Here is a 14004-nt window from a genome sequence, read left to right on the forward strand (position 1 = left end):
ATGGCACTACAAATTGGGTTACATGCCTTCGTCTGCTCCTAGCAGGCTTGGGTTTGGTGTAGGATAGTGTAGTCTATATCAAGCTGGCAGTTCAGCATTTTGTAAAAATGAGTCAGGCGGTATACCTCATGCCTGTCTTGGAGAGATCCCCACTTTAATGAATCCAAGAGCTTTGTAACACTCTCTTTCATATGTATTTGACAAATCGGGCTTCCTGTCTCTGGGTTCGTTCGATGGTAGTCAGGTTTTTGTTTGTGTATGCGCCCCATGCAGCTACTGCGTATTCCAAATGTGGTCTGACAAGGGTGAGGTACCACATCTCCTTGACAGAAGTTGAACAATAATGGCAGTTGCATCTCAGAAAATTTAGGAATCTTGTTGCTTTCACAGTTGTATGATGCGTTTGATCATTCTAATGCAGGTTGTTCTGGATTTTGATGCCAAGGTATTTGGTCTGTTTGGTTTCATCAAGGGTGACACCCAGGATTTTGTATGATGTTTTACCTGGTTTTCTCTTGCTGGTGTTGCGCATGGTTTCGCATTTGGAAGGATTGAACTGCATGCCCCATTTATGTGACCATTCCACCATGCTATCAAGATCTTTTTGGAGAGCATCCTCATCATCAGCTGACTGAATTGGTCGGTATACCAAACAGCCGTCGGCAAATAGTCCAGTGGTGCTTGTGACTTTTCCGGGAATGTTGTTGATGTAGACTAAAAACAAATGTTGGCCTAACACTATGCCCTGGGGTGTTCCACTTAAAACACTGTACGCCATTCAGAGACTTTTCCATTCAATCACACCCGCTGGAGTCGTTTCATCAAAAAACTGGAAATCCATCTTTTAGTGTTGGAGTGAATATCGTAGTAGTCGAGCTTCTTGAATAATTTTTAATTTTTTTTATTTATTTTTCACACTATGAACCATCCTGACCAAAATACACACATAGCTTCTTAAGTAATCTTTGGTGGCGAATGATATCGAATGCTTTGGAGAAGTCGAGCACTGCTAAATCAGTTGTGACATTGTTATTGAAGTTTTGGCCAGGTCATTTGTTGTCAGGATAAGCTGGGACTCGCATGATCTATGCTTCCTAAATGCATGCTGATTATTAGCAAGAATATTGATGCTTCATCAGGTTGGGAGGAAGCCAGAGAATGGTCGTGAATGATTGCCTTTCTGACTGTAGGTGTGTGACTACTGGTGGACTTCTAGAATTGGTGCTGGGTCCATTGTTGTGTGTCATCTATATCAAATGTCTACATGATAATGTTGTAAATTAGATCAGCAAGTTGGTAGATGACACAAAGATTGGAGGTGCCATGGACTGAGAGGAAGGTGGTCAAAGCTTGCAGAGGGATATGAACTAGCTGGGAAAATGGGCTGTAAAGTGGCAAATGGAATTTAATTGAGTCACATGAGGTTTTCCAATTTGGAAGAACATACCAAGGTAGGGCATACATGGTAAATGATTGAGCACTGAGGAGTGCAATGGATCAGAAGGATCTGGGAATACAGACATAATTCCAAGAAAGAGAGGTTTTGGCATATTGGACTTCATACATCAAAATATTGAGTAGAGGAATTAGAATATTGTGGTAAAGTTGTATAAGACATTGGTGAGGCAAAATTTGGAGTATTTTGTATGGTTTTGGTCACTTAACTACAGGAAAGATATCAATAAGATAGAAAGAGTGCAGAGAAAATTTACTAGGATATCTCCCAGACTTCAGGAACTGAGTTACAGGGAAAGGTTAAACAGGTTAGGACTTTATTTCCTTGGCTGTAAAAGAATGAGGGGAGATTTGATGGAGGCATTTAGTTGCAGGTTAATTTCCATAAGAGACTGCATGTCTCTTATGTCCTGTGTGGTCTCTAATTGGGCACTTCATTTTTTAAAAAGAAAGCTATTGTTGTGCTTGATTGACTCTTCTACGCTTCATGTTGATCCAGAATTGGTATTCAGGATTAATGATAAAAGTAAAGCATTGCAGGTCAGAGATAGTGGTTCTATGTGGTTCTACCAGTTGCTGGCCTACAACAACTCAAGAATTCCTTGTTTTAACCTGGTAGATCGGTTCTGAACCTTTCTAACTCATTTAGCACAGTGATTTTTAAATCAGTGAATTATCCTGAATGAAGTTGGGTTCTTTCGGATAATACTGTAACAATTGGCAAATACAAACAATTGCTCCTGCTAGGTTTTTTTTGCACCACTAGCCATTTGAGGTGTATCCTCCAAGATTGGGTCAATAATAGTGTTTCAAGACCTTTTGTGGATGTTCCAGAAAATTCTTCCAGACTTCGTCAATCCACGGTATAGGTTTCCCTCTTGGTTACCCTCTTGTATTCATGAAAATCGTAAACAGTTCAATGTGGCAGTGAATGTACCAGGTGTTATCTCATTTGCATTATCCTTTCACATTTGTCATTTTGATGGGATGTACTTGCATTCATGGCACTCGCACTAATCCCTAGAATAACCGAATCTTGATTTAAAGAGGTTTGGGTTCAAAATGGAAGTGTACTAGTGCTTTAAGCTTGGACAGTTAATATGAAGTTTCTAGGTTTGCTCACTTTGCAGTGTATTTTTCTTCTCTGGTTACCTTTTATTGCTGATATTTTTTTAAAAAAAGGTTTCTTCTAATTCGCTTTACTGATTTCTAATCCAGTATTCAAATCAAAGTAGAATTCTGGAAAATTATATAAATGTGCATTTTTGTGATTCTGCACCCATTTTTCAAGCTTACAGATCAATTCTATTTGTCACTTCTTTAAAATGCCTCTTACATCTCAATATGCTGTTGCTAATCTTAAGGTCAGAGATTTGAAATATTCAAAAATTATAAATCTTGCAGTGGTAGTGATCTGTTTTGTTCAATTTTCTTATTAATGCCCTCCATTTCAATGGCACCTTGCAGATTACATGCAATTTCACTTTCTTTTAGGTAAGAAAGAATAACTTTAAATACTGAAATACAAGATAAATCTTTGCATTACAGTACAGGAATATGCATGGCTGAAATTGAATTTAAATGTAAAACCTTTTGCTGACCGTCAAATAGAAAATTGCGTTCTTAAATGATGAACTGAGTTGTATCAAGAACATAATTTCTCTTTGGACAAAGTTTTAAGAATATTAAATAGTTTAAACTAATTTTCTCCTGTTTTCTTCATGCTGACCGGTAGCATTCACTCCCTACGACACTCAATTAGTATGCCTGCTATGAGGTACTGTATTATAATGGAGCTTTAATTGCATATTCACTGCCTGTTAATTTTTTGCTTTGCACATTATAGATGGTAGACATTGAGAATTGAGTTTTGTTTATAAATTTTAATGTTGACTGCCATCATGCTTGGTCTTCATTACAGAGGTGAGGAATTCAGTTGGCCATGGTGGTTTGAAAGGGCGTGTGATTTTTAAAAAAATGTCATTTGAGCTGTCAGAATGACCCTAATCTGCACATAATTCCAACTTTTATGTAAAACTGAATAATGAAGAAAAGAAAATTAAAGCCAAGTTTTTAATGATCCTCACTATTGTTCTTATTTGCAGTATTGTTAAACATACGCAACGTAACTCATTTGTGATGCGACGATTTCAAGGGAAAAACCTTTCTAAATTCTGCTTTGCATTAGTACTGTAGAACTATGATACTGGTCCAAATTAATTTTTTCATTGCATATGATACAGCTGTGAATACATTTTGTGCACTCTGGTTTTCTATTCCTTTAATGTAATAAGTTTTTGTATGGTTCCATATCCATTCTATGTTAAAACTTTTTTTCTGCTGACTTTGTATATGTTATATGAGTGTTATTGTATTTAAGTTTGAAATGTTTTAACTGTACCTTGGTGAGAAATTCACTTCTCCTGTTCACTATTGAAGTGTTTAAACTTTTTTTTGCAGAAATTCACCGACTTTCAAATCCTTCGAAGATAGAGTTGAAAACTTAAAAGTAAGTGAAGTTACAATGCAATGAAATAATGAAAGTGAAATTAAGTGTTAGAATTTGAATGCCATATGCATTTTTCCTTGTAACCTAGAGAATGGATACAATATTTTTTGTGGGGTTTGGTGATAGTTTTCTAAAGGCTACGTTATTGATAAAGGGGAGGATTTCCATTTACCTGGAATGGGTCCATTTGTTTTAGTGGTGTATTAGTAGTATTGCCTGAAGGTGCAAAAGGCACAGTACTTGTTTTGATTAATAATCAGAAGATAATGGATCCTTTCATTAATTATACTTGTATACATGATCTTTTGCACATGTCATTTAGGTCAAAAAAATTTTTTTAAAGTTGTTTCATTAACTGGAGGAACATAATTTGCTGCTTAAGCCAGAAAGAGGTTGTGATAATTCCTGATTATTGTGGAGATCTGCTGTGCAATTATTTGAACCATTAGTTTTGGTTGAAGGGAGTGTAGAAGAATTACCTGTTACCTATACTGTTACATCTGGTATATTTGTAAAAATAGCAAATGACTTTTCAGCTTCTATGTTTTATTCAAGTGTAATTTTCCTGCATTAACATTTTGCAGTGTGATAAAACTTTAGAGAATTTGTAAAGCTTTGTTTAATCTTTAGCAGTCTCATTTTGTATTGCATTTAAAATATATTTAAATATATGTGCTCATTTGACTTTTTATTTAGTCTAAGGTCGCAGGCAACAAGGAAGGTGGTGGTGATTTTGGGAATGTTCTAAACTCTGCAGCAAATGCAAGTGCCACAGAGCCCACTACAGAGGAGGTTTCAGATGCTCAAGAAACTCGTTAATGTGATTTTTAACTCCCATCTCTTTTTGACATGTTACAAATCAAGAACATTCAGATTAGTTGCTGCAAATAATGGCATTCTTTCATCGAGTTGTGCCCTTGTCTTAAACATTGAACCTTGTCTTTAACATGTTGCAAGGGGTCTACCTGGCCTTAGATTACTATTTTAAAATTGTCTGTATCAATTGGGTCCTTGAAGCAAACTTGCTTTGTTTTAGAATACTTTCCAGCAGAAATATTCTTCAGACTTGAATAATGATTCATGCCATGCCTTGCTGTACTGCGGGGAAACTATCTTGATATATGGGATATTTTTTCCTGGGGTGGATTATTTTGAAATATTCAGTATGAATTTAATAACCAGCAGACCCACTATAGCCCAACATAAAAATGGCTTGTGTTTTAATATCAACTGACTAAAAGACACATGGGAGATCTTGCTTCTGGAAGGTGTTATTCTAGCTCAATGGTGTAAAACATGCTTGTAGGAAAATAGCATAAACTGATCAGAAGTTATTTGCATTTCTTTTCACACTTGGAATTCTACAGTTTCTTGGCTATTTTAAAATCTTATTCAGCTAGATTCCCGTTTAATTCATGGCAAAGTACTTTGTAGAAGGGAGGTGATTGAAATGTATACTTCCCATATTAATGCATGTTGACAGTTAGTAACAGTTGTGGTTCAGATTTTTGGCTCTGAAAGTTGTAGACCAAATGAATGAATGGCATTCATTAAAAGATGTCATGTTACTAAATATTTAATGTTTGTGAGTTCAATGTTAACATTGTAAAATGGTATTTCTTTTTGTTCGTTTGAAATATTGTACAGTCACAAATATCTTGATGTGCCCTGTAACAAAAAAAAACACTTAATAAAGATTGATGGTGAAGTGTTAAATGTGATTTTTTTTTTCAAAATTCATTGAAATGTTGTATTTTTATTTGGATGCACTCTATTATCTTAATTTTGGGCATTTCAACCTTCTATTCCATTTAATGGAAAACAGCAATACAGGTTTATTCCAATCTGAAAACTTCCCTGACCAAACAGTTCTGAATGACAGTTAATACTGTCATTTTTCCAGGCAAGTCAACACAAGTGATATGTTTACTGAAAAATAAAATGGAAATGCATGGTATAGTTTTACAGAGAAGTGTTCAGTTAAAACTGTTTAAAGGCATTGTCATTTTACTAATGAGAGGTCTGTTTAAGAGTCTAACAGCAGGAAGGAAACTCCTTGAAGAGGATGTGAGTGGGATGAGATGGATCCTTTAATATGTTGGCTGCTTTCCAGACAGCAGGATGTGTGGATGGAGTTTGTAGAGGGGAGGTTGGTTTATGTAATGGCCTACACTGTTCACAACTCTGTAGAACTTTTGTAAATTGCTGTGGGATTTGGGAAAGCCCTGAGTTACTGTTTCAGAAGGATTTGGAGGTTTGATACTGTGTTAAGATTATACCCTCAGTTCTGACTGATTTGAGAACTGCAGAAGTAACAGAGATGGCAGTGTAAAAATGAATAAAGTTGATTCCTTCACGGCAGGGATGAAATTACTGGGAAAATGTAGGCATGTGCTGATTCACTTTTAGTTGGTAATGCTAAATATACAAGTGGGTGCCAAGTGAACTCTTCTATTAGATTCTAAGGCAATATCAATTTAAAAAATGGTTTCTTGGAGAAACCCAACCATAACAGCTGTGTGAGTTTCAGTAAATTAATGGGCTGTGTGCGGTGGAGTCAAATCTAAAAGCAAGAGCTGGCCAATTAGCCTCTTGAGCTGGCATCATTCTGATCTGGTTTCAATTTACTGCCTATTTGCTATAACCTTTGATTCCCCTATCTAAAGGGAAGCATGCATGTTCAAGGACACGTACAGAGATTCAGACTCCATAACTTGCTGTGGGCATAGCATACATTTATTGCATAATTGCTCTCACTTCTGCGACTATCTATTCCCTGGCTGTTAGAACAGAGATAGCATTCTCCTGGTCTTCACTTTTCACCCCACTGGCCTCTGCATCCAGCATTTTATTCTTTGTCATTTTCATCAGCTCCAACAAACTCATCTTCTCTTTTCTCCTTCACTTTATGTACCACTCTTTCACTTCCCACTCACTCCCCTCTGAATGCTGGAATGTAGGTGCAAAAATTGTTCCTAAACCACCTCCCACACCACCATCCATTGGGCCTAAAGAGTCAAAAATGCAAAAAGGTTGCTGAAATTAAGAACTGGCTGTCCATAGTAAATGGGGAAAACTAACAAAAGATGTATTCAAAGTTCCATTTGTTTTGCCTAAGGAGCAAGATCTCTTCTTGTCAAAACTTGGTATAAATAACAAGAGGTACAGGGCAAGATTACTATATAGAAAAAGCAAGTTAAATGAACTTATATTGTGGTGAATGGTAGACAAAGAAGAATGAATGAAGAACTGAAACTGACAAATACTAAGAGAAGGAAGGGGACAAAGCAAAACCACAAAATAACACTGATAAATAGTACACTGAGGAGGACAAATTCCCATTATAGGTATAAAACCTCTGCTCAAATTAATCCTACCCTGTACTGTCATTATTTTTTTGCAACTCCTGATCCAATCAGTATCTTCAGTTATTTCCCAGTGCCGACCAGCACTTCCTCTATCACTGGTACTGCTTATTCCTGCTTTGCCACTAGAGGTCAATCTTTCATCTTCAATAACGCTCACTGAAACTTTACATATAAAAACAAAATTGTTTTCTTTCTACTTTCATATACTTACCTTTTCATCTGTTTCCAATTATTCCTTTCTATCTTTTCCATTTCTGCTTGGTACTTTTTTCTCTTGTTGACTCAGAAGAGTGCAGATTAAAAGATATGAACATTAAAATCTAAGACTGTCGCTTCAGTATGAAGGGTGAACTGCTGTTGAAGAACTTTGCCTGGAAATTTATATATATTTATTAATAGCATTAGAACAACTTTGTTAGTCACCATAAAGCCATTTGCAAAACTTGATTTTTCTTTCCCCCCCAGAATAGCATTACTGGTTTTGGTGTATCAGTTCAATGTGTGCTTCTTTATTGATTAATTGCAAAATTTTCTACTGCTACAATCATTTGAGGAACTATGATCAGCCTTCCCTTTTTTTTTAAACTTTATTTAAATTTTTTTGACATGAATAAAATAAAAATTACATTTAAAGAAATAATAAATAAGATAATAAAAATTAGAATACTACATCATTAAACTACACAAATTAACCCCCCCCAATAATTATAACACAACATTAATCATCTAATTTAAAATTAGTCCAACCCTCCCCCCAAAATAAAGAGTAAAGAATTAATTAACAATGTTGTAAAAAAAAAGAAAAAAACCACACTTACAAAAAAAGATAAAACTTAACAACAAAAAAAGTTACAACAAAAAAAAACCCAATACTAAAATAATACCCTTAAACATATATTTAAATCAAACATAATACATGTGTTTAACAAATGAAATCCACTTTAAAACTAAGTTCAAATATTAAAATCATATATCAACCACATATCTGTTATACAAAAAATCATAATTAATAATAAATACAGAATTTCCATTAATACCAAGTTTCCTTTATAATTCATCGAGAGAACAAAAACATCCCTTAGAAAAACAATCAGATAAACTTTTTATTCCCTTCCCCTCCCCTTATATAAAAAAAAGAAAAAAAAAGAAAAACAAAGTTCAAACTCTTATAAAATTCTCCATATTCTTCATTTATAACATCTTCAAAATTCTCTATCGAAATTAACTTAATTTTATTAAACTCTCCTCCCTCAATGTATTTGTACTTGGTTTTCTTTTTCTTCTTATCACCTTTCCCCTCATCTTCCTCTTCATCTAATTCAACATCCTCAATTTTTGACTTATTATCTTCTGTGACATCATCTTCTTAAAAAAGAGAAAAAAGAGAAACCCCCCCCCCCCAAAAAAAGGAGAAAAAAAACCTCCTAATTCCCTCTCAATTACAATCAGAAAACAAAGAATTTAAAAAAAAATAATTTAAAAAAACCTTCACTTCTTAACCTAAAAATTAAAAAGAAAAAAAAACAGGTCAGAGGTCACAACTACCTCCTGTTTAAACCGCCCAAAGCGGTAACTCCCCCAAAATATTGGGTGTGAGATAACTCACAGGTAGCTGATGACTTCTGGAAACTAGTGCCCACCCAGTTCCCTCTCCCAACTCCCATTTAATTAAACTATCATCATTATTTAAACTATTTAAACTTTCTCAAAAAAAATAAAAGATTTATTTTTTTAAATCAACGTTACCACTTCGGTCACCATTGCTTCCATTTCTTTTAAAAATCTGGATCCCACCTTACATCTCTATTCTCTTTGGAGACCTTGAAGGACTACATCGTTCCTGAAACTGCATGATTGGTAGAGACTGAGCAAAGTCCATAACCTCTTTAGGATTGTCAAAGAACTTTGGCTGATTTCCATCCTGAAAAATCTTCAGTACCGCAGGATACCTGAATGTTGCCTTATGTCTTTTTTTCCACAACCGTTCTTTCACAGAATTAAATTCACGTCGTTGAAACATAATTTCTTGACTCAAATCTTGATAGAAGAAAACAGGATTATTCTGAACCATCAAAGGAGATCTATTTTGCTGGGCATTTCTAATAGCCGTACGTAAAATTGTCTCTCTGTCACAATAGTTTAAACAACGGATCAGAACAGTTCTTGAATTCTGTCCTGAAAAAGATTTTCTTCTTAAAACTCTATGAGCACGTTCCAGTATTAAACCTTCAGGGAATTTATCCTGTCCTAACACTCGTGGAATCCATTCAGTAAAAATTTTTCTTGGATCTGGTCCTTCTGTGCCTTCTGGCAAACCAACAATTTTCACGTTGTTCCATCTAGATTGATTCTCCAAATAATCAATCTTTATTGCTAAATTTTTATTTTGGATCTGCAATGTTTCAATTATTCTATTTTCATCTTGCAGTTGATCCTGTACATCGACTAAACCTTGATCACACATTTCAAATCTTTCAATGGTTTCAAGCTTAAAAGCTCCATTAATGGCTTCCGCCATCGCATTAATCTTGGAAATAAACGGGTTCACAAAATTAGCTAAGTGACTCAATACAGAATATATCTTATCTTCAAGATCCTTAACAAACATTTCAACAGAAGTAGATTCAGGCATAATGGGGTCTTGCTGTTCCTTAGAGACCACGGGATCTTCTGTCCCTTCCCTTAATTTAGTATCTTTTCTAGCAGTTTGACTTCGTATAAAAATCCCTCTCAAAGTCCCCCCAGCAATGCCAGGAGACTGAAGATCAGGGTTATCTTTAAGCCAAATCTCTTTAATCATCTTCACTGAATCGATGTCTGGAAAAACCGTTGTAATTGAAGATGCATTTTGCAGCGCCACCACTGTAGTAGTCGAATGACAGCTCTTTAACTCTCCAGCTGGTGGCGCCCCAGCTGATTCAACTGTCAAAGTCTCAGTAACAGCACTCACAGTGACCGTTGTGTGAAATACTGGCACTCGTCCAGTTCTTTGTTCTGAAAGCTGCTGAGTGCGACCTTCAGAGAGTCTTGCCGGTTTAAAACAGAGTTTCAATGCTGAATTCTGTACGTCTTCTTCTGGATCCATTCTACGCTGAGTCCTGGCTTCTTGTAAACAAGTAGGCTCAGACAATTTCGGAAAATGTAGTTTTTTAACAGTCTATTGATGTTTTCTTTTACCTTTTTTTTGCATATAAACCATTAGGCACTAATCCAGCACCTCTTATTATTTATAAACTTTTAAAAGAACTTTAACGGGCATTTAAAGACAAAACAATAAATCAGAGTCAGGAGAGGTCTGGAAGGCACGTCTGTTCCCTACACCATCTTGCCACGCCCCCAGCCTTCCCTTAAAGGTGCAGATCACAATACAAGCAGAACTCTTCCTACTGCTGCAAGAAAATCCTCTAAGCTGCTCTGCATGCTCCTTTGGAATGAAGGAAAAGCAAATCTTTTCCTTTGTTTAAGGAGCTTGGATGACCTCCCATGCAGCAGTAAGTAGCAAATTGAAAGATCCCAAGGCTAGGAAGAGAGACAGTGATCTTGACTGGAATGGGTGCATAACTGCAGAACATTTTGTGAACGTAATTTGCATGCTGAGGGAGTGTACACATTTGCACTGTCTGTTTTCTCATGTTTTAATTTTTTTTATTTACTGCACGGTAAAAGCTAATTCTGCCTATTTAAACCCATGCTGCCCAATTGCACCCAAATTAACCTACAACTCTCTATGTTTTGGAGGGTGGGAGGAAACACACAGATATGGAGAGAACATACAAACTTAGACAGCGCTGGATTCGAGCCCGGGTCATTGGCACTATAATACCGTCGCACAACCTAACTTACAGCCCCTGTGTTATACTCAGCAATGGGACCCTAATAACCACCATTCCATGTAACCATATAACCATTCAGTTATACTGAGTGAATAAAGAAGCTGAAAAGTCTCAGCAGGTCAGGTTTTGGATTGCAACTTCATTATTCTGCTATATTGGATTGGCCACATCGTTCACATGCCCAATACCATACCCCAGAAATAGACATACTATTGTGTTCTCTAGCAGATGAATAAAATAGCTGAAGGGTCTTCATGGCCCTAGTAATACTCTAATTCATGGCTCTAATTCTCTGCAGCTGATTCACTTCTTGACTCTTAGTGTTTAAACATGTTAAGATCTTATTCTATTAATTATACATTTTGATTAGTTTTTTTGACATTTTATATTTTTTACTCATTTAGCTTAAAATATTAAGCTTTTTGATTCAGATTTAATTATTTAAATTAATATTTCAATATCTGTGTATTCTTAAGGATTTCCCCTTGTTAATAATGATTAAAGTGTGTTATTAATATTGTGAAAATGTAACGATCTCTGTTTCTGTCCTTGGCGTTAGCTGCAGTAGGTGTGTTTTGTCTCATCAAGGTTTCATTATAATATTGAAGTTCTGTCAGTAGAAAATTTTGGAGATTGGCAAATTAATTAGTGTCCCATCTGTCTATTGTTTGGCTTTCTGGCTTTGGGATGAGGGTGGAGGGGGTGTTAACATTTCTTTAGAAGCTGTTTTGGCTTTGCAAAGCCACATCTGTTTTTGGTTATCTTATTTTCAATCCCTGTTCATTATAATTGGAATAAGTTCCTTATTTGCTAGCCTCTTACATTTTTTAAATAGTTAAAATGGATCAAAGTATTAATTTACTTAGGTTTAATATTAAAGGGTTAAATCACCCTGTAAAACAAAGTAAGATTTTTGCTTGTGTTTTAAAAAAAAATTTAAGGTCAAGAGGTGGAGGAAATATCACTGGATTTGGACTAAATTAAATATCAATAAATAATATGTTGATCTTCTTAAGTTTTCATGTTAATGGATTAAACAGTCGTGTGAAGAGGAAAAGATACTGACATTAAAAAAAATGAAAGTAGATGTAGCTTTTTTTAATTGAAAGAGAACATCAGAAATTAAGAAAAGTGACTGGGTGGGATATGTCACAGCTTCTTTATTTAATTTAAAAGCCAGGGAAGTGGCAATCTTGATAAAGAAGACTTTTCCAGTCACTATACAAAATGTAGTGATTGACTCTGCATGTACTATGTTATAGTACATTGTCAATTTATTTTAGAATTATGGACCCTTTTGAAAAAAAATATATATATATATGATTAAAGTGTGTTTTTAATATTGTGAAAATGTAACGATCTCTGTTTCTGTCCTTGGCGTTAGCTGCAGTAGGTGTGTTTTGTCTCATCAAGGTTTCATTATAATATTGAAGTTAATATGCAATATATATGTGTGTGCTAAATGTGGATGACTAAAAATTTATACAAGAAACATTTCTTCATCTGGCAGGAGCACATCAGAATATTTTAATAGCTGGGGATTTTAATTTTTGTCTTGATCCAGTTTTAGATAGATCAACTAGAGCAGTAACAAGGACAAAGGCAGTGAAAGCCACCTTGAAGGATCTGAATTTGATGGACATTCTGGAGAAGAATTCACCCAAGAGAGAGAGATTATTCTTTTTATTCAAATACATACAATTCTCATTCAAGGATAATTTACTTTTAATATTAGCATATCTCCAAGGCAGAGTTGATCAAGATGGTTACAAAACAAAATTTTATCAGCTCATTCATCTTTATTAATGACACAATGTTAGATAAAGAAGTATCAATTTATAGATGGAGATTTCTCAATGTTATTAAAAAGGCCAGATTTTTGTGTTTTTTTTGTCAAAAGGCAAATTCAAATTGTTCTTATCTAATTCAATTAATAATAAATTTATTTTATGAAACATGATGAAAACATATTTAAGAGGACTAATTATGTTATACTTCTAAAATTAAGATGGACTATATGAAAGAATGAGACCAATAAGACAAAGAGATAAATCTTTAGAAAAAGATCTGCAAAGACCGACCTTGATGAAAAACGTAGAAAACATAAATAAGAAACTTCAGGATAATATATTACAAACATATAGAACAGAAAAAGCAATAATGAGAACTAAGCAGAGATATTATGAGTTAGGTGAAAAGGCTCATAAAGTCTTGCTTGACAGCTGAAAACAGAACAAGATTCAAGAATGATTAATGCAATTAAATTAGAGCCGAATGCAATTGCCTATAAACCTCAAGAAATCAATGAAGCTTTAAAGCAATTTTATTCTAAGTTATAATAATCAGTGTCACAGAGAGAAGAATAAAATAGATTTTTTTGTCACAAATAAGGCTACCAATGGAGGTGAGTAATAAATCTCTGGAAGAAGATAGTTTCTCATCTGAATTTTATAAACAATTTAACAATTTGCTGATTTTGCCTTTTATGGAAGTATTCGAACAGGCAGCAGTAACACACACTTTCCCAGAATCTTTTTCTTCTGTGATAATAAATACCAAAAAAAGACAGAGACCCTTTAAAACCATGATCATATGGACCTATTTCACTATTAAATGTACATTATAAGATGATTGCAATTCTTACCAAAGTTGATAAATATGGATCAGGTGTTTGAAAGATCTGAGATGGGACAGGTATTTGTAAATTGGGTTAGAGCCTTATATAATGAACCTAAGACTAAAGCCGTAACAAATGGGCAGGTTTCAGTATTGCTTCCATTAACCAGATCTAGTAGACAAGGATGTACATTATCACCTGCTTTATTTATTTTAGCAATAG

General features: G+C 34.8%; 1 protein-coding gene across 11 annotated transcripts in view; it reads left to right on the plus strand.

Moving 5' to 3' along the window:
• Nucleotides 1-14004, plus strand: part of tpd52 (tumor protein D52) — a 214075-nt gene that overhangs the window by 64333 nt on the left and 135738 nt on the right. For 8 of the 11 annotated variants that reach the window (XM_069921147.1, XM_069921149.1, XM_069921155.1 and 5 more), the window contains 2 exons: nucleotides 3916-3964; nucleotides 4661-5680. In XM_069921147.1, coding sequence (XP_069777248.1) covers nucleotides 3916-3964; nucleotides 4661-4783 — 172 coding nt within the window. In that variant the 3' untranslated portion in view covers nucleotides 4784-5680. Of the gene's footprint in view, nucleotides 1-3190; nucleotides 3232-3915; nucleotides 3965-4660; nucleotides 5681-14004 lie in introns of those variants that run through there. The other 3 variants (XR_011352216.1, XM_069921156.1, XM_069921152.1) reach the window with 3 other exon arrangements.

Source organism: Narcine bancroftii, chromosome 2 (genome assembly GCF_036971445.1).
Source record: "Narcine bancroftii isolate sNarBan1 chromosome 2, sNarBan1.hap1, whole genome shotgun sequence".
In the NCBI taxonomy this organism is placed as follows: Eukaryota; Metazoa; Chordata; class Chondrichthyes; order Torpediniformes; family Narcinidae; genus Narcine; species Narcine bancroftii.